General features: G+C 44.7%; 1 protein-coding gene across 1 annotated transcript in view; it reads right to left on the bottom strand.

The window, feature by feature from the left end:
* The window catches only part of LOC126425095 (peroxidase-like), a 151546-nt gene extending 137065 nt beyond the window's left edge, over positions 1-14481 (bottom strand). Inside the window, exons 1-2 of the mRNA XM_050088013.1 lie at positions 14451-14481; positions 6281-6414 (exon numbers count right to left, since the gene is read on the bottom strand). Coding sequence (XP_049943970.1) covers positions 6281-6413 — 133 coding nt within the window. The 5' untranslated portion in view covers position 6414; positions 14451-14481. The remainder of the gene's footprint in view (positions 1-6280; positions 6415-14450) is intronic.
* Between the last annotated feature and the right edge of the window lie 10877 nt (positions 14482-25358).

The following is a 25358-nucleotide window of genomic DNA, read 5'->3' as shown; positions in this document are numbered from 1 at the left end:
GTTCTAGGGGACTGATGACCATAGATGTTAAGTCCCATAGTGCTCAGAGCCATTTGAGCAATTTTTTGAAAAAGAAAGAACAAAAAAAGAAATAAATACACGGGTTCTCGTCCGATCACCGTGAAAAGAACGAAAGAATAAAAAACAAAAAGGAAAAGAAAAAACAGTAAAAAGTGGACCGGTTCTCTTAAAAAAGGAAAAAGAATAATAAATAAAAAACAAAGAAACAAAAAATGAGAAACAAAAAGAAAAAACGGAAAAAAATTAAAAAGAAGAAAAAAGTTCGTTAAAGTCTTTTTTTCGATTTGAATACCTAAATCATTTAAATATGAAATTTATCAAATATACGGTAATTAGCTCATATTTAACCATCATTTTCATGCAAAATTCTGGGTTTCATTGCCAATACAATTCTTAATCATCTAAATTTTGTAAAAGATTGTTGAAGTCGAGAAAACATTACACAATTAAATGTTTTGGAGAAAAATGAAAAATATGATTTTCTGTTCGAATATGCCAATTGTTTCGTGGGAAGATGTAGTCTCACACGGGCCAGAGTGATAAGCGTCGTAGAAACATGGAAAACTATAATTTTCAAGGTGTCGAACACACGGTACAAATGCCGGTTTTCACACTTGGCTCCTTAACACTGCAATATGAACCCAATGCAACTAACATGGAGCCAAGTTCAGGGATTTTTCGTGAGAAATAACAAGACATTTAAGCTGCCAAACGTAATGGAACTAATGCTCGAAGCTTTCTGACACGTCACTGCCGAACGGTGGCGAAATGTGGAACAGACCGTCACAAAAGAGGAGGAAACGTGGACTTTTTGGTGGCTTGGGATTCTGTTGCTGATCGCCTTGTTATCAGCATAGAAGTAAATGTATTCCTCGGAGTCCAATATAGAAGGAGTTCAGAGAGAGCCGTGCTCACTCCCAACTATGCGTTTTCTTGAACTTGGCTGTCGACCTGTGTTTGGTTTCCCGTTGTTGTTGCAGTTATGCCATGGTTCTTCCTCCTTCTACTTGTGGCAGCAGCGATGTGTATCGATATTTGCACCGTGTTCCATCTTTGGTCTTGTGCATATAGTTTCCGGCTAGGGGGTCTGTGGGAGCTGGTCGGTTCGTGCGGACCAGGGAGGATATCTCCGTGCGATGCAGTCGGCTAGGTCCGCTGGCGGTCCCAGCACAGTGTCGGAGCGTGTGTGGAGCTGTCCGATCGCTACGAGCTTCGTGGCTCACCGCCCCGGACATCAAAGTTGAGTGGTGTGTTAAGCACCCAAGCCACGTCCGTTCAATGTTGTTCGTTTTGGTGGTTCGCTGTTGGGGAGCTTTTCCTCTGAGCAACACCGAGTGTTTGTAGTGGTGAAATCGAGCCGCTGTGCGGTTGAGTTAACTATATTGGTTCACTACAATTCAAGTGCACCAGCGGAACTTCCTGCCTTGTGGCTGTTAGTGTTCTGGTTACCTGCCCTGGCCACTGACGTAAATTCAGGCAGTGCTCTTTTTTGGTGAAGTTAACTATATTACCTTATTTCCAATTCAAGTGTACAAGCGGAATTTTCTGCCTTGTGGCCGTTAGTGTTCCTGGCCACTAACGTAATTTCAGGCAGCGCCCTTTCCTCACCTGTTGTTCAAAATGGTTCAAATGGCTCTGAGCACTATGGGACTTAACAGCTGTGGTCATCAGTCCCCTAGAACTTAGAACTACTTAAACCTAACTAACCTAAGGACATCACACACATCCATGCCCGAGGCAGGATTCGAACCTGCGACCGTAGCAGCCGCGCGGTTCCGGACTGCGCGCCTAGAACCGCGAGACCACCGCGGCCGGCTCACCTGTTGTTGCTGTCCAACAAGGTGTGTAGTTTTGACAGCTTAATACATATTTCCTTGTGGATAATTACGTCCATAAGAGTTTGGCCTTTGAGTTTTTATATACCGATTAGTGGCGAGCAAGTCGTTTGGTCGATTGGTCTGTGACTGTCTCTTAGTTGGGTTACCGAAGGATCAAGTGTAGTTGGGCCCACTACCTGTCTCAACTAAGTGAATGTTAATGTTTTTGGGGCAGCCCCACCCCCCTGCCCCCATGGAGGCGTCTGAGTGCCGTTGTCTATACTGTCCTTTTCATGGGTGTTTAATGGTCTGTTGGTAATCTATTACAATGTTTTAAAAAAATTTTATTATGTGTAAATCAATTTATGTAAATCAGTTGTGGGCCTTCAGCTGCTTAAAACCTTATTCTTAAATTTAGTTATTGTCGTTGCGTTGCTTTTTCATTTTGTGTGCATTCGACCATTGAAAATTTATAGATTAAGGTATTTTTGAATTTTTGGAAAATCAGCTGTGGGCCTTCAGCCGCTTGAAGCCTTATTCTCAAAATTTCCCCTTAAGCCAAAACATTTCGGCCTTCTGTCTTAAAAGATTATGGTAATACATTTTATAATTTCGAAATGTAATTGTGGCCTTTGTAACCTCCCCCTCACTTATCGACCTTAATGACAGTGAAAAATTAAACCGCGTGTACCTAATGGAAATTTGGGAAAGCAATCGTCACCGAAGTTAATCTGTCGGTAAAGAGGGAGGAAAGGGTTACATCTAAATGATAGGAAAAATGCCAAAGAAACTGGTGGAAATTAATTTTGAAAAGGGGTAAAGTTAATAAAGAAAGTAAATGTGCGGCCGTTACGTTAACAATTAACTAGCTGTAATTAGATATTTGAGATTTGGGGGAAATCACGGTCGCCAGTCCTAAGGACAATTACTATAGTAACAGAAATAGCACTAGAATTAGCACTAGAAGCGTGGCAACTGAAGGTTGACACGTGTAGTGTGAAAACTGAAAGTTTGTCAGAAGTAATAAATTTCGCTACACTCTGACTTAATTTAGCAAAAGAATTAATAAAACCGGAAAATCGAAAGTTAATTTAGTGACTGAAGTTAATAGTGAGCTTTCTTTCTGAAGCACATCGAAATCCAGTAAAATACGGTTAGTCTTGGACTACCTCAACAACCATTTCAAAAGCAACTTGACTCTACGCAATTTAGAAACAAGAGATTTAACTTTGAACTTGAATTAAATGATTCTGAACAATTAACAATAGTAAAATTTAGTACGTACCAAGCTGAGCTGCAGTCACAGGTAAGCTAAAATATGCTAACAAAACTCGCACTCTTAATTTGTGCTCGTGTAATCTAAATATTGTAGCCAGCTATGAATACCTTAACTGAACTTTGAAATTAAAGCAGTGAAATGGAATGATATTACTTTAATGCTGGCGTTTGAATTTCAACGACACTCGGGTCCATTTCGGAAAAGGAAGAGACCCTGCTTGGCAATGCAATTGGGACAATGAGCAACAAAGGTTCATGCTAAGTTGCTGTAATTTTGCGAGGCAAATGGAACAATTCGAAAAGCTGAGGTCTGCCATACAGTTCTGAAACTGTACGTACTTTTAGTCTTCCTTGTTGGTTGATTGAGGGTTTGAAGCCGTCGATCGAGGAGGTGGCGACAGTCACTCATTGTCGGCCGTCGCTGTTGCAGAAGCTGGATGTTGGCGCGCCTTCTTCTCGACACGGTCACCAGACGAAACGGGCTCTTGATGTGCGCCAGCTAATGCTTCCCGTCCGCGACACCATGTCAGAAACTATCATCGCAAGTCGAGCGCAATTACATGCTGCCAAACCCCGAAAGCGCGGCAACTCGCGGGAGCTTCACACTACACACCTGCTCCACTCGCTACTCCAGCCAGACTCCCTCTCTGCCCGCGCTCCACGCGACAGAGTTCACACTACCAAAGATCCTAAACACTTTCGTTCTCCACACGACCTATCGATGTATTCGTTCGATAGTATAGTTTTCCCTAGGCCAGACCCAGCGTATAAATACAAATAATCTTTACACAACAAATGAATTATACATCGACATAAATGCACAAATATATATATACAAATAGTAAAACAATTACAATATATAAGGGCACAGAAATGTCATATATTCAGGTAACAAAATAAGGAAAAAATTTACAGTACAATAGATGGAAATAGGAGGATATGCATTTCCGGCGTTACACCTTCAGCCGTTTGTATTGCACCTTGCATATGTTTGTTCTATGTACTTTTGCCTTGAGGCTTTCCACCTAGCTGTGATATATATGTATGTATTTTAATTATTTTATTTGCTATTTTAACTGAATTTTTATCTGGTTGATTTTTAAGATTTCTGGTTTGGAGGCCTTCAGCCGTGAAAGATTTGGAGTTTGAGACTCGTAAACGTTCGACTATGTGCCCCTTTGGTTGTAAATGTGTCATTAAATTACAATGAATTACAATTTTAAGGTGAAACTGACCCCAACCTTATTTGGCCCTTTCCACAATCCTAATCACCGGACAGCCCAGCGGGTTGATCGGACGTATCACAGAGATTACCAGACGACTGACTGTAATACTTTCAGCGGCTTCAAATGGAACCCATAACTCACACAGAAAAATTACGCTTCCTAAAGTCAGGAATTTTCATCACTCTTGATTTTAATTACAATACTATGTTATCTAAGGTAGAGAGCGTCTTATGTTTTCCGTCTGGTCACCTAAGAAGTGCATCGCCTGTGTTTTACCTTATATTATTTCCTTCTGTTGAAAAATTAAATGACATTAAAGACTATATTGACCTCTGCTCGTCTCTTTTTACACCTTTACTAGAACTGTTCACATCACTGCAGGTTAGTTGGACCAGGTTGCTGGCTAGTGATCTCCAGGTTAAATGCGCCGGTAAAGCATAAAACATACCCTCATTGTCGGACGTAGCTGTACTCGAGACAGCTTGGCTTCCGCTCCACGTGAAACGAAATCCAATGAAGTTCCAGCAAACGGGGAAGAATACACAGCGTAATGCTTACATGAGGTTTATTGCTCTGGAAATGGAAATGAGCTTTTGGCGTCATTGGCCGGGAGGCCCCTTGCGGGGCAGGTCCGGCCGCCTTGGTGCATTCGACGCCACAGTGGGCGACGTGCGCGCAGGATGGGGATGGAATGATGATGAAGACAACACAACACCCAGTCCCTGAGCGGAGAAAATCTCCGACCCAGCCGGGAATCGAACCCGGGCCCGGAGGACGGCAACCCGTTACGCTGACCATTCAGATATCGGGGCGGAGAGGTTTTTTCATATGATGAACAGAGTATACAGGGTGTTACAAAAAGGTACGGCCAAACTTTCAGGAAACATTCCTCACACACAAATAAAGAAAAGATGTTATGTGGACATGTGTCCGGAAACGCTTAATTTCCATGTTAGAGCTCATTTTAGTTTTGTCAGTATGTACTGTACTTCCTCGATTCACCGCCAGTTGGCCCAATTGAAGGAAGGTAACGTTGACTTCGGCGCTTGTGTTGACATGCGACTCGTTGCTCTACAGTACTAGCATCAAGCACATCAGTACGTAGCATCAACAGGTTAGTGTTCATCACGAACGTGGTTTTGCAGTCAGTGCAATGTTTACAAATGCGGAGTTGGCTGATGCCCATTTGATGTATGGATTAGCACGGGGCAATAGCAGTGGCGCGGTACGTTTGTATCGAGACAGATTTCCAGAACGAAGGTGTCCCGACAGGAAGACGTTCGAAGCAATTGATCGGCGTCTTAGGGAGCACGGAACATTCCAGCCTATGACTCGCGACTGGGGAAGACCTAGAACGACGAGGACACCTGCAATGGACGAAGAAATTCTTCGTGCAGTTGACGATAACCCTAATGTCAGCGTCAGAGAAGTTGTGCTGTACAAGGTAACGTTGACCACGTCACTGTATGGAGAGTGCTACGGGAGAACCAGTTGTTTCTGTACCATGTACAGCGTGTGCAGCCACTATCAGCAGCTGATGGGCCTCCACGGGTACACTTGTAACACCCTGTAGACAAGTCCTCGAGGTCTCGCAGTCAACAGTGTCTGACGGGTCCTCCTTTCCTTACTGACCGAGCGAGGTGGCGCAGTGGTTAGCACACTGGACTCGCATTCGGGAGGACGACGATTCAATCCCGCGTCCGGCCATCATGATTTAGGTTTTCCGTGATCTCCCTAGATCATTTCAGGCAACTGCCGGGATGGTTCCTTTGAAAGGGCAGGGCCGATTTCCTTCCCGATCCTTCCCTAATCCGAACTTGTGCTCCGTCTCTAATGACCTCGTTGTCGACGGGACGTTAATCACCAATATCCTCCTCCTCCCTCATTTCTTTACTACGACCACTACAGGTGCAACGCTGGTGCGGTAGGCCTACTCACCCCTGGTGAGGCGCAGCTGGCAGGGTTTGCCCTCAAATATCGACAGTGGCACCACGTTGTGTCCGCAGCGGTCCCCCACGACAGCAGGCAGCAGCAGGTACACGGCCGACAGCGCTAGACACGTCGCCAACATGCTGCGGGAACACACACACAACACACCGTGAGCAGCTGGTCGCTAGGGTAGCTGGTTGGTGAGCAAGTAGCTTAGCTCTCTTAATTGGATTTCGGGTCGTGCCCGGCCAGACAATCACAGGAGATACGAGGGCTATCCACAAAGAACATTACGTTTTCGTTTGTGTCCGTTAGGGGCGGGGCTAGCGCGGCCATCTTGGTGTCATGGCATTCCGCCGTTTAGTCGGCATCCTGCCGTGCTAGTGAGAGGTTCGTGCTGTACTCCGTTGAGCTACTGTGACAGTTTGAAATGTCAGCGTTAATTGAAAATGCCGCGAAGTGTGAAGTGCGTTCTGTAATAAGGCTTCTGACTGCGAAAAACAGTACACCGATAGAAATCTATCGGCATCTTTGAGAAGTGTATGGGGACAACATAATCACTGAAGGTGGAGTGCGTCAGTGGGTCATAAAATTTAAAAATGCCCGAACTAACGGTCACGACGAAGAGCGAAGTGGAAGACCCAGCATAGTGACTGCCGAACTTGTCGAAAAAGTCGATGCCGCGGTCCGTGAAAACCGTAATTTTACAATAACGGAACTCTCTATGAGTTTTCCACAAATTTCACGAAGTTTGTTGCACGAAATCATTACCGAAAAGCATGGTTACCACAAGTTTTGTGCAAGATGGATACCAAAAATCTTGACAGAGATTCACAAAAATCAGCGAATGGCTGCAGCGTTAACGTTTTTGGACGCTTACGAGAAAGATGGCGACTCATTACTTGATCGCATCGTTACTGGTGACGAAACATGGGTTAAGCATGTGAACTGCGAGACAAAATTGCAGTCAGTGCTGTGGGGGCACACAAATCCCCCCCCCCTCCCCAAAATCCAAGAAATGCATGCAGACAATGTCGGCAAGGAAGGTGATGGCGACTGTCTTTTGGGACAGAAAAGGTGTGATTTTTGTGGATATCATGGAAAGAGGCACTACAATAAACTCTCAAAGGTATTGCCAAACTCTGCACAACCTCAGAAGAGCAATACAAAACAAGCGCAGGGGAAAGCTGGGCTCAAAGATCTTGCTGATTCACGACAATGCCCGGGGCCCACACGGCAAATGCCACTCGTGAAGTTCTCGAATCTTTCAAGTGGAAGTTGTTTCCTCATCCGCCGTACAGTCCCGACCTGGCACCGAGCGACTTCCACTTATTCCCAGCAATGAAGAAGTGGTTGGCTATGCAGCGTTTTGATGACGACGCACAGCTTCGAGAAGAGGTAACCACGTGGTTGAAGGCGCAGGGGGCCGAATTTTACGACGAAGGTATTTCCAAGCTCGTCCATCGCTACGATAAGTGCCTTAATTTAAATGGCAACTATGTAGAAAAGTAGTATTTAAGTGTGGCTTTCATCTGTATATAATAAAAAAAAATTCCAATACTTTATTTATTTTTAATTCCAAAACGTAATGTACTTTGTGGATAGCCCTCGTATTATATTACAAGTGGTTTTGTCAATTCATGGTAGACAATATGAAGTCGTACCCTGATACGACGCAACGCAGGATTAACAGAGGACTGATCTGACATGAAACAAGATTTACAACTAGAGTATACGAAAACGAGACTAAAATGGAACACAAGAGATACACCGGTAGTATACTATAAAAATCCTTCTGTGGAACATAGTAAGAACCGGTGAAACTTCCCCATTGTATGCTAAGAATGACAGTGCTGGTAAAACTCTTACGTTATTTGATTTTCACACAGCTGAGCAAAACAGAACGTACTCAGACAGATCTCTCTTTACTTGGTCTGATCATCACTAAACTGACACACAATATTTATAGCGCAACGCAATCTGACTTTCAATAATCCCTACAAAAGAACGGCCCTGACTAACAATAACCAATACGTTTCATGAATCACTTACCTCACAAAAATCGTCGTTACTCGGACTACCGCAATACAGCGAGCGCCAAAACTGCCAGATAAATAAAAGATTCTACCTACTGAAGGCACCAACTACCGATAGGCATAGTTAGCAAATGAAAGATTTTGATAGAGAACAAACAATGTATTTACCTTAATAGTGTTCAAGAGTCATAATATATATGTATCAGTTCATGACATCCAGTCTTACAAATTTCCTTTTTCTGCTATGTAAGTAGGTTGTTTAGGTTTTTATGTTGATAACGCCACGTAGTGCTCTGTATGAAAATCGCTGACTGCGCTGTATGCAGTCTGTGGCTGGTTGGACTCATTGTTGGAATATTCGCTTGTGTAGTGTTGGGCAGTTGGATGTGAAGAGTGCGTAGCGTTGGGCAGTTGGAGGTGAGCCGGCAGGACTGGCGGATGTGGGGAGAGAGATGCCAACGCTTTGATAGGTACTACGAGCGGACGATCTGGACATGTGTCCGTCAGAAAAAGGAATTTTTTTGACTGGATGTCATGAACTGATATACAGGGTGTTACAAAAAGGTACGGCCAAACTTTCAAGAAACGTTCCTCAAACACAAAGAAAGAAAATATGTTATGTGGACATGTGTCCGGAAACGCTTACTTTCCATGTGGAGCTCATTTTATTGCTTCTCTTCAAATCACATTAATCATGGAATGGAAACACACAGCAACAGAACGTACCAGCGTGACTTCAAACACTTTGTTACAGGAAATGTTCAAAATGTCTTCCGTCAGCGAGGATACATGCATCCACCCTCCGTCGCATGGAATCCCCGATGCGCTGATGCAGCCCTGGAGAATGGCGTATTGTATCACAGCCGTCCACAATACGAGCACGAATAGTCTCCACATTTGGTACCGGGGTTGCGTAGACAAGAGCTTTCAAATGCCCCCATAAATGAAAGTCAAGAGGGTTGAGGTCAGGAGAGCGTGGAGGCCACGGAATTGGTCCTCCTCTACCAATCCTTCGGTCACCGAATCTGTTGTTGAGAAGCGTACGAACACTTCGACTGAAATGTGCTGGAGCTCCATCGTGAATGAACCACATGTGTCGTACTTGTAAAGGCACATGTTCTAGCAGCACAGGTAAACGTATGAAATCATGATAACGTGCTCCATTGAGCGTAGGTGCACGAAACCAAAATGAGCTCTACCATGGAAATTAAGCGGTTCCGGACACATGTCCACATAACATCTTTTCTTTATTTGTGTGCGAGGAATGTTTCCTGAAATTTTGGCCTTACCTTTTTGTAACACCCTGTATACATTATGACTTTTGAACACTATTAAGGTAAATACATTGTTTGTTCTCTATCAAAATCTTTCATTTGCTATGCCTATCAGTAGTTAGTGCCTTCCTTAGTTAGAATCTTTTATTTAGCTGGCAGTTTTGGCGCTCGCTGTATTGCAGTAGTTCGAGTAATGAAGATTTTTGTGAGGTAAGTGATTCATGAAAGGTATAGGTTATTGTTAGTCAGGGCCGTTCTTTTGTAGGGATTGTTGAAAGTCAGGATGCGTTGCCCTATAAATATTGTGTGTCAGTTTAGTGATGATCAGAATAAGTAAAGAGGGAACTGTCTGAGTACGTTCAGTTTTGCTCAGCTGTGTGAAAATCAAATAACGTAAGAGTTTTTACAGCACTTTCTTTACATACAAAGAGGAAGCGTCACTGGTAAATCACCATTTGTACACTTTTGGGATATCCCCAGTTCAGTTCACATTAACGTCTACACAAGCTGTTTCCATAATAGCGTACAAAAATTTGACGGAACATTCTATGTTCCATTCAACAATTTGAGGCAGCGAACCTGGGGTCGGAGAAGCCAGCTTACGAAGATAATACGAATAAAATCACGTTACTGTGTACAATTTTTATTTACATTAGTTACAGTTAAATAAAAATACCATCACTGACACACTGAACGTGCCACTTGTTCTGTACCTTACCAGCCGTGCTGAAACTGACGGCCATCAACCTCAATGCAGGCGTGATATCGGCGAACGAGATCTGACGCACCGTGAGAAATATCCCTGCTGTATATCGAATCATATCATAGGCAGCTACAATTATGGCAAATAATTCCATCTCCGTATCCACTGGGCTCTCATACGCATGTGGCTTTAGATATCGACATAAAAGTAATTCAGGGAATTCAGGTCAGGTGACCTCGCAGGCCATGGAAGGGGACCTCAGCTTGCACTCCAGCGACCTGGAAATACAGCACTGAGATGGTTGCGGACATCCAAAATGAAGTGAGGCGGCGCACCATCCTGTTGTATCCACATCCTCTCACGAACAGCCAAGAGTACGTTCTCCAACAACTCAGGTAGAACTCTTTGCACGAAGTTCAAGTACAGCTGGTCATTCAGATGGTCGGGTAGAACAAAACCTGCATCATGACTTCCCAGTACTCAGGCTTGTCCCCCTTTTTTCCTTGCAGGAAATAAAGAATGTACACGTAAAAAAAAGTACGTGTAAACTTTGACACATGTTTGATGTACATAAGCTGGGAAACAGTAAGCCTAGAAAAAGCGGTACACAAGTTTACTTCCATATCTCCTTAAGTTGGTTTCTCCGACTGCTGTTTCCCTACCTCAAATTGTCCAGTGGAGCATTCTCTATGTCCTGCATGCCCTTACGGAAACACCCTGTATTTCTAAATTAACAATTAAATGTTCGTATGTCCTGTGAGAATTGTTTCAAAAGCTGTGGATAGAGAAATGAATATTTGGACAAGTCCATAAGTATCGTCTAAACAGAACAGGCGAATAGTTTACAAAACCAGAGTCATGTATTGGAGGCACAGGTATAAATACACCAGTATCACAAACGTATACATGGGAGGTACATCTTGACATAAATGTAGAGGCTGAGCGTTCCATATTCTGCAGAGTAGGATGTGGGGATATGGGCAGTTAATTTACCTTTGTTATTCCCCTGGCATTCTAAGTACCAGTAGCAGTGCGGGAAGCTACATTTTAGTGTTGTCACAGCTGATGACCTCTTTCAGTAGCTTACACATCGCAGTATCGTTGGATGCTAAAAAAGTTTGAAGCTGCTCGAGTCCGAAGATTAGTTGCAAAGCCGTTTATGTGATACGTGTTTCGAGGGCGTTGTAGAAATGTATGGTTTGGATCTTCTTCCTCTCCGCAAACACCTAGGAGCGTGGCGCTTAGGCTTATCCTATAGAGGTGTTTGTTGAACTTCTGATGATCAAATTTCAGCGGTGCTATAACGGTCGAGAAGCTACTCGTTATATTTTACTATACCATGGTACTTTTGGAACTGTGGGATGAAATAGTACCCAGTGACTGCCTTTGATTTTAGATATCTGCGACCATTCCTCTTGCGAGTCCGAACAACCACTTTCTGAGCATGGGTATCAGTGTTCATTTTCTGGTATCCCAGAGTGGCGTTTCATCCATACCACCACGATGTTGCAAAAGTTCCTGCGCATCCGAACCACAACTTCGACAACTATATATGAAGATGGTATCTGTTCTTTCGGACATGTTCGGAAAAACAGATACCATCGGTGACCATGCAGCTCTCTTAGCATCCTCAAATATCCAGCAGATATTTGAGGATGTAGGTTGCAAGTGATACTCTGGGTTGAGGATGTTGGCACAAGAGAGGAATTCGTGGCGGACCGCGTCAGACCAGTCAGAATACTGATGACTCAAAAAAAAAAAAAATCTTTTCTTCTTGTGACTCTCAGTCTGACGTCTGCTTTTCCTACTATTTGTTTTGTGTGGTCATTCCACTTAGGCCATTGTGGATAGTTACTCGTAGATATTTTATGGTAGATACTATTTCCAGCAATATCGATATGAAACGAAAGGGCTCGCGTTTCGTGGCAATAAAAAAAATAGGTAGAGGAGCGTACCAGGGTTACCAGTGCAGGAATTTGAGGCCGTAGATGCCACTGGAATAAAGAAACGAATATTGATGGAAATGAGGTGTAACGAAAAAGAGATGAGAATTATTGGCATGGTGGTACCAGATGACTGTATCAGTTTTATTATGGGAAAGAATATTCTGGTACAATACCCTGACGTCGTGAGTTTGGAGAAGGTAAGTGGTCCGGAGAATACAATGAAATTTGGAAATACTGATGTTATTCTCAGGCGCTATATCCCTCCATATCCTTTAAATATGATATAGGGAATTACATAATATGATATGAGCATTGATTTGGTAAAACTTGAAGGCCATCTGAATGCTCACAGATACGTGGTGTGCGAGGGTTGGCACTATATGTAGTGGTTGGCAGTACTTCCGCCTCCTGGACTTGTGATGTCACTGGTGGAGCTGGTTGTTTATCAGAGAGAGGCAAGGAGGTTGGTTGTTGGTGCTTAGAGTTGGAAGCGCAGTCCAGAGCTGGTCGGACGGGTGACATTGTAGTTGTGGGTTGCCTGTGTTTGAGGTGGTGCCCACTCGTCCAGCGTGAACGTAGACGATGTGCTCTTCCTACGCTCCGTGTTAAGAGTACTGACATTTGTGACTCTCTTCTAGCAATGCACTATGTGTCTGGACACCTGGCTGAAAATGACTTCGTGGCGCCCTCCATCGGTAACGATGGAATTCAATATGGTCTTGGCCCACCCTTAGCCTTGATGACAGCTTCCACTCTCGCAGGCATACGTTCAGTCAGGTGTTGGACGGTTTCTTGGGGAATGGCAGCCCATTCTTCACGGAGTGCTGCACTGAGGAGAGGTATCGATGTGGGTCGATGAGGCGTGGCACGAATTCGGCGTTCCAAAACATCCCAAAGCTGTTCTATAGGATTCAGGACAGATTCTGTGCAGGCCGGTCCATTACAGGGATGTTATTGTCGTGTAACCACTCTGCCACAGGCCGTCCATTATGAACAGTGGTCGATCGTATTGAAAGATGCAATCGCCATCCCCGCATTGCTCCTCAACAGTGGGAAGTAAGAAGGTGCTTAAACGTCAATGTAGGCCTGTGCTGTGATAGTGCCACGCAAAACAACAAGGGGTGCAAGCCCCCTACATGGAAAACACGATCACACCATAAAACCACCGCCTCCGAATTTTACTGTTGGCACTACACACGCTGGCAGATGACGTTCACTGGGCATTCGCCATACCCGCACCGTACCATCGGATGCCACATTGTGTACCGTGATTCGTCACTCCACACAACGTTTTTCCACTGTTCAATCGTCCATTGTTTACGCTCCTTACACCAAGCGAGGCGTCGTTTGGCATTTACTGGCGTGATGTGTGGCTCATGAGCAGCCACTCGACCATGAAATCCAAGTTTTCTCAGCTCCCGCCTAAATGTCATAGTACTTGCACTGGATCCTGATGCAGTTTGGAATTCCTGTGTGATGCCTTGGATAGCTACCTGCCTATTACACACGTCAGTCAACAGACGAGTTCGGCCTGTACGCTTTTGTGCTGTACCTGTCCAGGTATTGGGGTGTCTCTCATTGTCTGTGACGGGGAGTCAGTTGAAGGTCGAGATGACACATATCCGGTAGTACTACTAGACATGAGTACATATCAAAATAGACATATTAATGGTGAAATTCTGCACAGGGAATAAATGTTAACACACTGTAGTGCGCATTTGACAGCCAGTACGTTACTGCAAACTGCGTTCATTACGTTCATACATGAACTGAAGTCAACGTCAGTCATACATCAACTGATGTATAAGGCATGCCGGGCATTTTGTCGTCGTTCAGCTTGCACTTTAGAATGGCTACAAGGCCGAAATCATGACAGTGTGAAATAAATGAACAGCAATTTACAATCAAATAGTAGAAATTTCTTTCAAAATGTTCTACACGTTTGTGGTCACCCGTAATGGAAAAATCATTTTCTGTAGAAATTCCGGGAGATGTTCCAACAAGAGTCAGTTTTCATATTACTTCTTTCCATATATAACAAGGAGCTAAAAATCAGAGAAATTAGTTGGCATGCGGAGCTTTATCGACAATCGATCCTCTCACGCGCTACTCGTGATTAGAACAAAGAAGGACCACAGGGCGTGAGGCACTCTCCGCCACACACTTGAAGGTGCTGAAAGTGCACACTTAGGAGTAAAATATGGCGACTCGTTTCTTTACCTGCGATGTTGCGTTGACAACGCCCAGGACACTAAAGGTGTACAATGTGTGAGGCTCGTTTTAAAGCGCGACCGTCACGTGTTGGAAACGGTGCCGAACGCTATCTAATCGGCGAGCTGGAGGCAATAATTGTAGCTGCGGGTAATTCGCTCGTTAAGGAAGAGGAGACGCACAACAGGTTTCCAATCAGAGGCGTACCTGCCACGACCAGAGTGAGAACATCTAGACACACACACACACACACACACACAAACACACACACACATACATACATACACACGCGTGCACACTATCTCACGGGCAGACACAACATCCGGCGTCGGATGGACACCTCCCGCAATATCCATGTTGCTCTTGCACTTTTTATAATGTCATCTACCCACCTATATTGAGTGGCAGACAGAGCGAGGTAGCGCATTTGTTACCACACTGGAGCCCGCATCTCGTGGTCGTGCGGTAGCGTTCTCGCTTCCCACGCCCGGGTTCCCGGGTTCGATTCCCGGCGGGGTCAGGGATTTTCTCTGCCGCGTGATGGCTGGGTGTTGTGTGATGTCCTTAGGTTAGTTAGGTTTAAGTAGTTCTAAGTTCTAGGGGACTGATGACCATAGATGTTAAGTCACATAGTGCTCAGAGCAATTTGAACCATTTTTTAACACACTGGACTCGCCTTCGGGAGGACGACGGTTCAAAGCCGCGTCCGGTCATCCTGATTTAGGTCTTCCGTGATTTCCCTAAATTACTTCACGCAAATGATGGGGTGATTCCTTTCAAAGGGCACGGTCGATGTCCTTCCACATCCTTCCCTAATCCTAGCTTGTGCTCCGTCTCTACTGACCTCGTTGTCGACGGGACGTTAAACACTAACGTCCTCCCCCTCCCCTACAATAGAAGTGGCTGGAGGCTCCCAAGCACTACCCTGGAACACGAAGTGAATCTGCAGGCAAGAACTTCAGCGTGTCGGGGGTATCCGAATCCACAGCTATGTACTTCTGGCGCAGCGAGAGAGACCAACTCAGGTGATGACGGCTGGTGAAATCAAGATTGTCATCAGTGATTTTGGCGCTGTCTGGCAAACGAGGAGTTGGAAGGGCTACGTTCACATCATTAAGAGACAAAGGAATTACAGACATTGTCTGCTAGTGGGCACTGATTTGATTCCATGGGGACAGTTGAAAATTTGTGCGAGACTGGGACTCGTACGCCGACCCCCTGCTTACTAGACTAACGCGCTCCCACGGCGCCATCCGGACACGACGCTCATCGCAATGCAGAGACGACCCTACCGCGCCTCCCCGCCACACCCTAATTGCCAGCTCATCCACACACTACTGCTGCCCCTTGCCCACTATCTTCATTGCTCGCGGCCTTTCACCGATTCCCAAGAGTTCGAGCCTGATGTGCGACTGCACTGAAGAGATCATTGGCAGCCCCAGCGTTAATCATGTCCGAAAGAACAGACACCACATAAGTACAGGGGACTGATTCCTGACTGGAAACGAAGGAAAAAAGGTCCTATGAGCATGTGTCTGGAAACGGACGGTATGCACGCAACGACAACAGTACTTCCCGGAACACAGTACAGAGCTGCATCACATACAGGTTACAGCACATGTTCAAAGTGGCCTCCGTGGGATGTAACGCACGCGTTCATACGTAAAGAGGACTGAACACAGAAATCCCATGATTGTGATGATCTAGGACAAAAAGCATCTACTAAATTCTTGCCACAGAAACCACTGCTGATAATCCTTGCCCAGGGAGCGAAAGGATATTTACAATTTGCACAGAAACCATAAGGCAGTTATAAGAGTCGAGGGGCATGAAAGGGAAGCAGTGGTTGGGAAAGGAGTGAGATAGGGTTGTAGCCTCTCCCCGATGTTGTTCAATCTGTATATTGAGCAAGCAGTAAACGAAACAAAAGAAAAATTCGGAGTAGGTATTAAAATCCATGGAGAAGAAATAAAAACTTTGAGGTTCGCCGATGACATTGTAATTCTGTCAGAGACAGCAAAGGACCTGGAAGAGCAGCTGAACGGAATGGACGGGGTCTTGAAAGGAGGATATAAGATGAACATCAACAAAAGCAAAACGAGGATAATGGAATGTAGTCTAATTAAGTCGGGTGATGCTGAGGGAATTAGATTAGGAAATGAGGCACTTAAAGTGGTAAAGGAGTTTTGCTATTTGGGGAGCAAAATAACTGATGATGGTCGAAGTAGAGAGGATATAAAATGTAGGCTGGCAATGGCAAGGAAAGCGTTTCTGAAGAAGAGAAATTTGTTAACATCGAGTATAGATTTAAGTGTCGGGAAGTCGTTTCTAAAAGTATTTGTATGGAGTGTAGCCATGTACGGAAGTGAAATATGTACGATAAATAGTTTAGACAAGAAGAGAATAGAAGCTTTCGAAATGTGGTGCTACAGAAGAATGCTGAAGTTTATATGGGTAGATCACATAACTAATAAGGAGGTGTTGAATAGAATTTGGGACGAGTTTGTGGCACAACATGACTAGAAGAAGGGATCGGTTGGTAGGGCATGTTCTGAGGCATCAAGGGATCACCAATTTAGTACTGGAGGGCAGTGTGGAGGGTAAAAATCGTAGAGGGAGACCAAGAGATGAATACACTAAGCAGATTCAGAAGGATGTAGGCTGCAGTAGGTACTGGGAGATGAAGAAGCTTGCACAGGATAGATTAGCATGGAGAGCTGCATCAAACCAATCTATGAACTGAAGACCACAACACCAACAATCCTATCACTCGTTGCTGGTGATACGAATAGTAGAGTTATCATGCAGAATATACATACATAATCGTACTGTGGCTTGCAACTTCCTGGCAGATTAAAACTGTGTGCCTGACCGAGACTCGAAATCGGGACCTTTGCCTTTCGCGGGCAAGTGCTCTACCATCTGAATTACCCAAGCGCGACTCACGCCCCGTCCTCACAGCTTCAATTCTGCCAGTGCCTCCTCGTCTCCTACTGTGCTGTGACTTCCACAATGTTGGTGGGCAACTTTCCTGGATCTCGTACTAGTGTTCGTCTCAGTATCCTGTACGATCTGGTCCTCTAAATCTGGTGTACGCACAGTCCGCCGCCTCCCAGTTGTTGGTCTGTCTGAAACGACCCGTGGTCACACAAACGCCAAAAAAGGGCTTCAAATGTTGTGTAATGTGGTTGGTGTCAGGTTCGAATGGGATTGAGCATTATGGGAGTTAACATCTGAGGTCTCCGTCCCCTAGAACAGAACTACTTAAACCTAACTAACCTAAGGACATCACACACACCCATGCCCGAGGTAATATTTGAAACTGCGACCGTAGCGGTCGCGCGGTTCCGGACTGAAGCGCCTAGAACCGCTCGGCCACAGCGGCCGGCGTGGTTGGTGTCTATGAGAGTACTTGTATTGATACATCCGCGCTGGGTCTCGACCGTTCCCATCTCCTTGGCAGTACACAAACATCATCTCGGCTTCTTGCCGACGTGAATACCGGACCATTCTGCTGCTTAAGTACACTGCGTCAATCACACAGCCTGCAACACACAAGGAACACACGGTACGTGGTAAGACGAGCTTTCATTCGTCAGCTCCATCTACCGTGGCAACGATGCTTTTCCGGACAGAAGTTCATAGGACCTTTTATCCTCTGTTTCAGTCGTTTTCATGAATATACACTCTGTATAATTAAGACGAGGAAGGCCAACGGTTCTTGAGTAGAGACGCACAGCAGGCCCGAACTTTTACAGCAGTCGGCGAAATGCCGCGAGTAATGAGGAGATCTGGGTTCGAACCTCATTCTGGCACAGATTTTACTGTCTCCATTTATTTAAATGACTGTTCACACGCAACCAATGCCTGTAATTCCTTTGTGTCTTAATTCGCTGTGGCTGCTGGCTCAAAAAATTATTTCTGTTCTTTCGGACATGTCCGAAAGAGCAGCCACCACATATACAGCGTATATCGAATCATCCGATTTGGTATGTCTGTATTTCTGAAACTAATAAACATATACAATAATTTTGTTTTTTGATGGACGGGAAACCCAAAAAGTTTTTTTCCTTCTTTCTCATAGGTATTCAATATGTCCTCTTTGAGATACACGGCATACGTCAATGTGGTATTGGAATTGTTCCCACACTGCAACGAGCGTTTCCTGAGCTACACCTTTCACAGGTGCTGTTACGCGATGTCTCAGTTCATACATTGTTGTTGGTAACGGAGGCACGTAAACAGTCTTTTATAAACCCCCACAAGAAATAATCATATACAGTCAGGTCTGGTGATCTTGGAGGCCAGTAATCTAAGGCTGAATCGTTTGGTCCAGTGAGACCGATCCATTAATGAGTAATCCTTTGTCACCTTCACGAAGGGCTTGCAGTAGTGGAATTTTGTATATTTTCATGTATAAACGTCGATGCAGCACACGCCAGACGGACATTGGGGACATGTTGAGCTGTCGAGCTGCAGGGCGAACGAATATTTGCGAACTTCTTGTGAAACTACACTACTAGCCATTCAAATTGCTACACCAAGAAGAAATGCAGATGATAAACGAGTATTCATTGGACAAATATATTATACTAGAAACGACATGTGATTACATTTTCACGCAATTTGGGTGCATAGATCCTGAGAAATCAGTACCCAGAACAACCACCTCTCGCCGTAATAACGGCCTTGATACGCCTGGGCATTGAGTCGAACAGAGCTTGGATGGCGTGTACAGGTACACAATACCACAGTTCATCAAGAGTAGTGACTGGCGTATTGTGACGATCCAGTTGTTCGGCCACCATTCACCAGACGTTTATTGGTGAGAGATCTGGACAATGTGCTGGCCAGGGCAGCAGTCGAACATTTTCTGTATCCAGAAAGGCCCGTACAGGACCTGCAACATGCGGTCGTGCATTATCCTGCTGAAATGTAGGGTATTGCACGGATCGAATGAAGGGTAGAACCACGGGTCGTAACAGATCTGAAATGTAACGTCCACTGTTCAAAGTACCATCAATGCGAACAAGAGGTGACCGAGACATGAAACCAATGGCACCCCGTACCATCACGCCAGTCTGACGACGACAAATACACGCTTCCAATGTGCGTTCACAGCGATGTCGCCAAACACGGATGCGACCATCATGATGCTGTAAACAGAATCGGGTTTCATCCGAAAAAATGACGTTTTGCCATTCGTGCACACAGGTTCGTCGTTGAGTACACCATCGCAGGCGCTCCTGTCTGTGATGCAGCGTCAAGGGTAACCGCAGCCATGGTCTCCGAGCTGATAGTCCACGCTGCTGCAAACGTCGTCGAACTGTTCGTGCAGATGGTTGTTGTCTTGCAAACGTCTCCGTCTGTTGACTCAGGGATCGAGACGTGGCTGCACGATCCGTTACATCCATGCGGATAAGATGCCTGTCATGTCGACTGCTAGTGATTCGAGGTCGTTGGGATCCAGCACGGCGTTCCGAATTACCCTCCTGAACCCACCGATTCCATTTTCTGCTAACAGTCATTGGATATCGACCAACGCGAGCAGCAATGTCGCGATACGATAAATCGCAATCGCGATAGGCTACAATCCGACCTTTATCAAAATCGGAAACGTGATGGTACGCATTTCTCCTCCTTACAGGAGGCATCACAATAACGTTTTACCAGGCAACGCCGGTCAACTACTGTTGTGTATGAGAAATCGGTTGGAAACTTTCCTCATGTCAGGTAGGTGTCGCCACCAGCGCTAACCTTGTGTGAATGCTCTGAAAATCTAATAATTTGCATATCACAGCATCCTCTTCCTGTCGGTTAAATTTCGCTTCTGTAGCACGTCATTTTCGTGGTGTAGCAATTCTAATGGCCAGTAGTGTATGACGAATGCATTGGACTTACGTGTCAGACACTCGGGGACGGCCCGGCGATTTGCCTTTACACAAACAACCTGTTTCGCAGAACTATTGATGCCATCGTCTAATGCTCTGTGCAATAGGAGGATACACACCATACCTAGTACAAAAACGCTGAACAGTTATTACTGACCCGCTCTACGCGTAACGTACGCTTTGTGTTGTGTCGACCTCATTTTTACCAGAACTGAAGTGGACGCACTCTGCTGCCACCTCGCGGGAACCATGTAACACTCGAGAGTTTGCTCTTTCCAACAGTGCGTTGTTCACGGACATATCTCAAATAACATAGTAGTTATGATTTTCTTAAATCGGATGATTCTTTTTGATATACCCTGTACACTGACATCGTTCTTGTCCCATGGTCCGGCAGTAGCTAACCCAGATAGGAATCTGATGGTGGGTCCCCCCTCGAGCGAATGCTGCACTGTGACGTCCAGGGCGCATCTTCACCTCCGAGCACCTGTCCAGCGGGGTGAACACTTCGCTGCCGGGAGGGGAGGGACACCCATCGGCGGTAGACAGCCGCTCCGTGTCGTCCGGTCCATCACCCGCTAGAATTACTAGCTCCGTGCCGTCTCTTCTAGCTTAAGGGGAGCCGGAGGTGCCTATGCTGCCCATGTTAAAATCACTAAGTTTGAGGAACATTTATGAATAACTACCAAATAGAAAAATTTGAATTTTTTTTACATATAGAGTGGTTTAGTATTACAGTTATGACACAGGGATTTTGGAGTATCTTTTCTAGTTTTCTTCCAATTATTTTTTTATTAATGACCCAAATTTTTTTACAAATAATTGCTTCATAATTAAACTGAAATGAAACTACTGAACATATTGCCAAATGGCTGTGTTACAATGTAAGTTTGACCACTAGGAGTGCTGTATAAAAATTTCATCTCTCTGGCTTGAGTGGATTTTGAGAAAATGTTCCTTATATTCGAAAAATGCTAATTTGCGGGAAATGGCTATCAACGTTTCTCAATACATTCCTGCACCATAGGATGGATTATCAGGGTCCTCTTCTTCATCCATCAAAAGATTCCTCTTCTGTCTTCTTTTCTGGCCTGTTGTTCCATCATACTTCACATGCCTTTCTCTTCTTTCTGCTCCTCTTATCCTTTCTCTGTCAATATTTCTTAGTGCTCGTACAGTGCTCACCCCAGCTGTAAATCCTAATGCCTTCAGAACTTCACACTTCACACTGTTCCCTTGGTTGTAGGTTGCTATTGCATCATAAATGCCAAAGTGCAGTGTTTTTATACTTACGAACACCCTTTTAGGAATCACTTTCCAAATCAAATTGTTTACGCTCTCATTAGGATTCTGGGTCTTTCCGTGTAGACATCTGTGTAACAATTCTGGCTGTGCTGAGTGATGAAAAATTGGTTTTATTGCATTTATCATAGCTGCTGGCAAACCATGTTTGTGATCATAGTCCTTTTTTGCATTAAATTTGCACCAGGAATCTTTTGGTCACAGGCTGTGTTGAGGGTATTCATTGGAAGAGGCAGTATGAAGGAACAAAGCCCACACTGCTTTTCGCATGTCACTAACATTACTAGTATTTTGCCTTATAGCATACCCATAGTATCTCTGTAGACGTTCAATCAGTAAGCCTGCCTCTCCCTCCTATTGTCTTTCCATCACTGAGTTTACTTGAACCCAAAGTTTGTTTGAGCCTTCGAAGTCGTGCACCCATACGATTTTGCACATGCCCAATGCAGTCCAACTTTTCAACTACAAATTCATTTCCATATCGTTTCAGTTCCTCTATAGTCTTGAAACCTTTGGAGTCACTATCCCCAAGGTAGTATTTGCTAGAAGATGTCACAGGGCTATGGCCGGCCATGTGTTGCTTAGCAGAAGATCGCACTGTTTCAGTAATTCTAGCATCACAACTTGGTATTAGTGTTAATTTTCTTTTCCGTACGTTCTTCCTCTTCTTATATACACGGTTACTAAAACGTGGCATCGTAACCAGAACAACGCTTTACACAAGAAGTATAATACTACCAAAAACAGGCGTAACACTGAACTAATTTGAAACGGTAAACAGCAAAGAGACGATGTTCCGCGCTCTTAGCGCTTCATTTGTCACAGAAAACAATGTAGCCAACCCTTGCACACTCGCTGTATGCGTAACATAAGGCGCTGTATGCGTAACAGGCCGAGAAAATCCCAAGCAGTTCGCCAGGAAGTCACGAGAGGGTGTTGGATGCATTCAGCGGCCGCCCATTTCCTCTGCAGGCGTGGGGGAAAATGGTAATAACTCCACTTCTAGGGCGAGTAGAACAATAATTCAAACTTTACATTAAAGAGGAATGTTCCAATTAATTTTCGGTAGCAAAAAAAAAATCGTAATTTTTTGGATTTGACCACCTCCGGCTCCCCTTAAGTGCAGTGGTACAACCATCTAGCAGCTAGAAGTCCAACGCCATCGACCGCCGGAAATACAATGGGTGGACAAAAATATGGAAATTCCACAACACGTTACTTTGCCTAATATGGCGTGGGAAAACCGTTGGCATTCAAATCAGCTCTCAATCGTCTCGGAATGCATCAATACAAGAGTTGTATGGTTTCTAAGGCTATCTTATGCCATTCTGCCTGAAAAGTAGTGGCAACTGTAGGTAACGACAATTGAGCTGGGTGGCGATCACGCACCATTGTCTCCAAAGTAGTCCACAAAGCACAATCGGTATGCATGCGACGTATGTTCCAAAATTCCGCGCGATCTAGTGCACATACCTCGTTGTCTCTTGATGATAAAAAGGTGTTTTGTATAACCATTGGGCTAGGGACCAGTTCCATACTCAACAGAAGGATCGCCGTACTGTAACTACCCTACAGTACAGGGCCGAAGTGTGAATATTACACACTTCCTGCTGCTTAGGTAAATGGAGCAAATCGGTTGGTTCCTTTTGCATTTGACGTGGTCTACGGTGGGCTTGTTGGGACTTATGGAGGGACCATTAGTTCATGAGCGATTCCTCGGGAAATCCCACAAAATTTTTTTTACTACAATTTCGCCGTCACTAGCGGACTAGGACCCAACCGAGTATTGCAAACCGACCGGTGTGGCCGAGCGGTTCTAGCCGCTTCAGTCTGGAACCGCGCGACCTCTCCGGTCGCAGGTGCGAATCCTACCTCGGGCATGGATGTGTGTGATTGTCCTTAGGTTAGTTAGGTTTAAGTAGTTCTAAGTTCTAGGGGACGGATGACCTCAGATGTTAAGTCCCATAGTGCTCAGAGCCATGTGAACCATTCTTTTTGAGTATTGCAATATGGCTAATTGCAACAAATGGCTGAAATTTTTACAATGTATTCCTAGGATCTCGAACAACCTTTAAACTTTTTTGTTGATATATTTATCCGTTTGAAAGTGCAGAGGTTCAAAGTTTCTCTACTTCTACACATAAAATCCGTTATGAGAGTAAATGAAAAGCCGCGCGGAGTGGCCGCGGGATTAGAGGCGCCATGTCACTGACTTTGCGGTATCTCCTGCCGGAGGTTCGAGTCCTCCCTCGGGCATGGGTGTGTGTATTTTCTTAGCACAAGTTAGTTTAAGTAGTGTGTAAGTCTAGGTAGCGACGATCTCAGCAGTTTGATCCCTTAGGAATTCACACACATTTGAACATTTGAACGAAATGTAAATTATGAATAAGCGCAGCAAACTGCTCAAATTTTAGCGGTATATTCTCTAGGCATGTATCCAGAAGAGGCATTTCTCTGTTTTGAAAAATCCTTATCCGTTATCGAGAAGCACCCTAAAAACTAGTTTTTTGGGTACCAAAACCCAGCTGCGGATTCCAAGACGGGTATGCCAAGCAAGTGGCTAAAATTTTTACGATGTGTTCCTAAGAGTCCGATCTCGAACAGTCCTGAAAGTTTTCCACATATCTACGTCCGTTCCCTAGATACACAAGTTTAAAAGTACACTACTTGTACGCGTAAAATACACGGGAAAAATGAGGTGTGAGGCGAAAACGTAGTGTACAGAGTGACGGAGCACGGACAAATATGCTGTGAAGTGTCACCGTTATCATCTGGGAACCCCATCTTGCAACACCGAAACATATGCTTATTTTTTTTTTTTTTTTTTTTTTTGCACATAAAATCCGGTATTAGGTATAAAATTATTTTTATGTTATTTGAGTTTCACATAAGTAAACTTTCTACATTTTCTTCTATATGAGTTACATGCCCTGCTGCAGTAGGGAAAAAAAAGGAACCACCGAAAAATGACCCTATCGGAGCACAAAAAATGCGAATACGCCCCTGTTTATTGAAAAGGCCCTGACTGAAAAGTGGGGTTCCAACTGTCTCATTCTGCCTTCCTCAGTACCTTAAAAAATTTTCCCAAAAAATTTTGACGTGTGAATATATTAGCGGTTATTTATGCTGAGGCAGTGGCAGTGGCAAAGAGATGGAAAAGTAATAAATGTAAGAAGATAGTAGACAGCGGTTGTGTTACAGAAAGAGCGTAGGAGGCAATGGCACTGTGAGATAAGGACAGAGGAAAGCTGTGACAATGGAACATAGTTGACAGCGACAGAACAGTGCTAGAAAAGAGTGAAGGTGCAGGGAAAGGGGGGGGGGGAGGCGGAGGAATTAAGATAAAGGCAAAGTGAAAGTGGGTGAGAGCTAGTGATAATGAGAGGTAAAATATGTGACAATAACAACGAGGAAGAGAAATATGCCGGCCGCTGGTGGCCGAGCGGTTCTAGGCGCTTCAGTCTGGAACCGCGCGACCGCTACGGTCGCAGGTTCGAATCCTGCCTCGGGCATGGATGTGTGTGATGTCCTTAGGTTAGTTAGGTTTAAGTAGTTCTAAGTTCTAGGGATAAGTCCCATAGTGCTCAAAGCCATTTGAACCATTTGAAGAGAAATATAATGACACTGAGAAGAGGCAGCAGCAGTAGGAAGGAAGGGATGATATATTGGCAGTAAGAGAGAGCAAGAGGGGGAGAGTGCCAGTGAGAGAGGACTGTAGTAGCAG

Source organism: Schistocerca serialis, chromosome 10 (assembly GCF_023864345.2).
Source record: "Schistocerca serialis cubense isolate TAMUIC-IGC-003099 chromosome 10, iqSchSeri2.2, whole genome shotgun sequence".
NCBI lineage: Eukaryota > Metazoa > Arthropoda > Insecta > Orthoptera > Acrididae > Schistocerca > Schistocerca serialis.
This window is presented reverse-complemented; position numbering and strand designations above follow the sequence as displayed.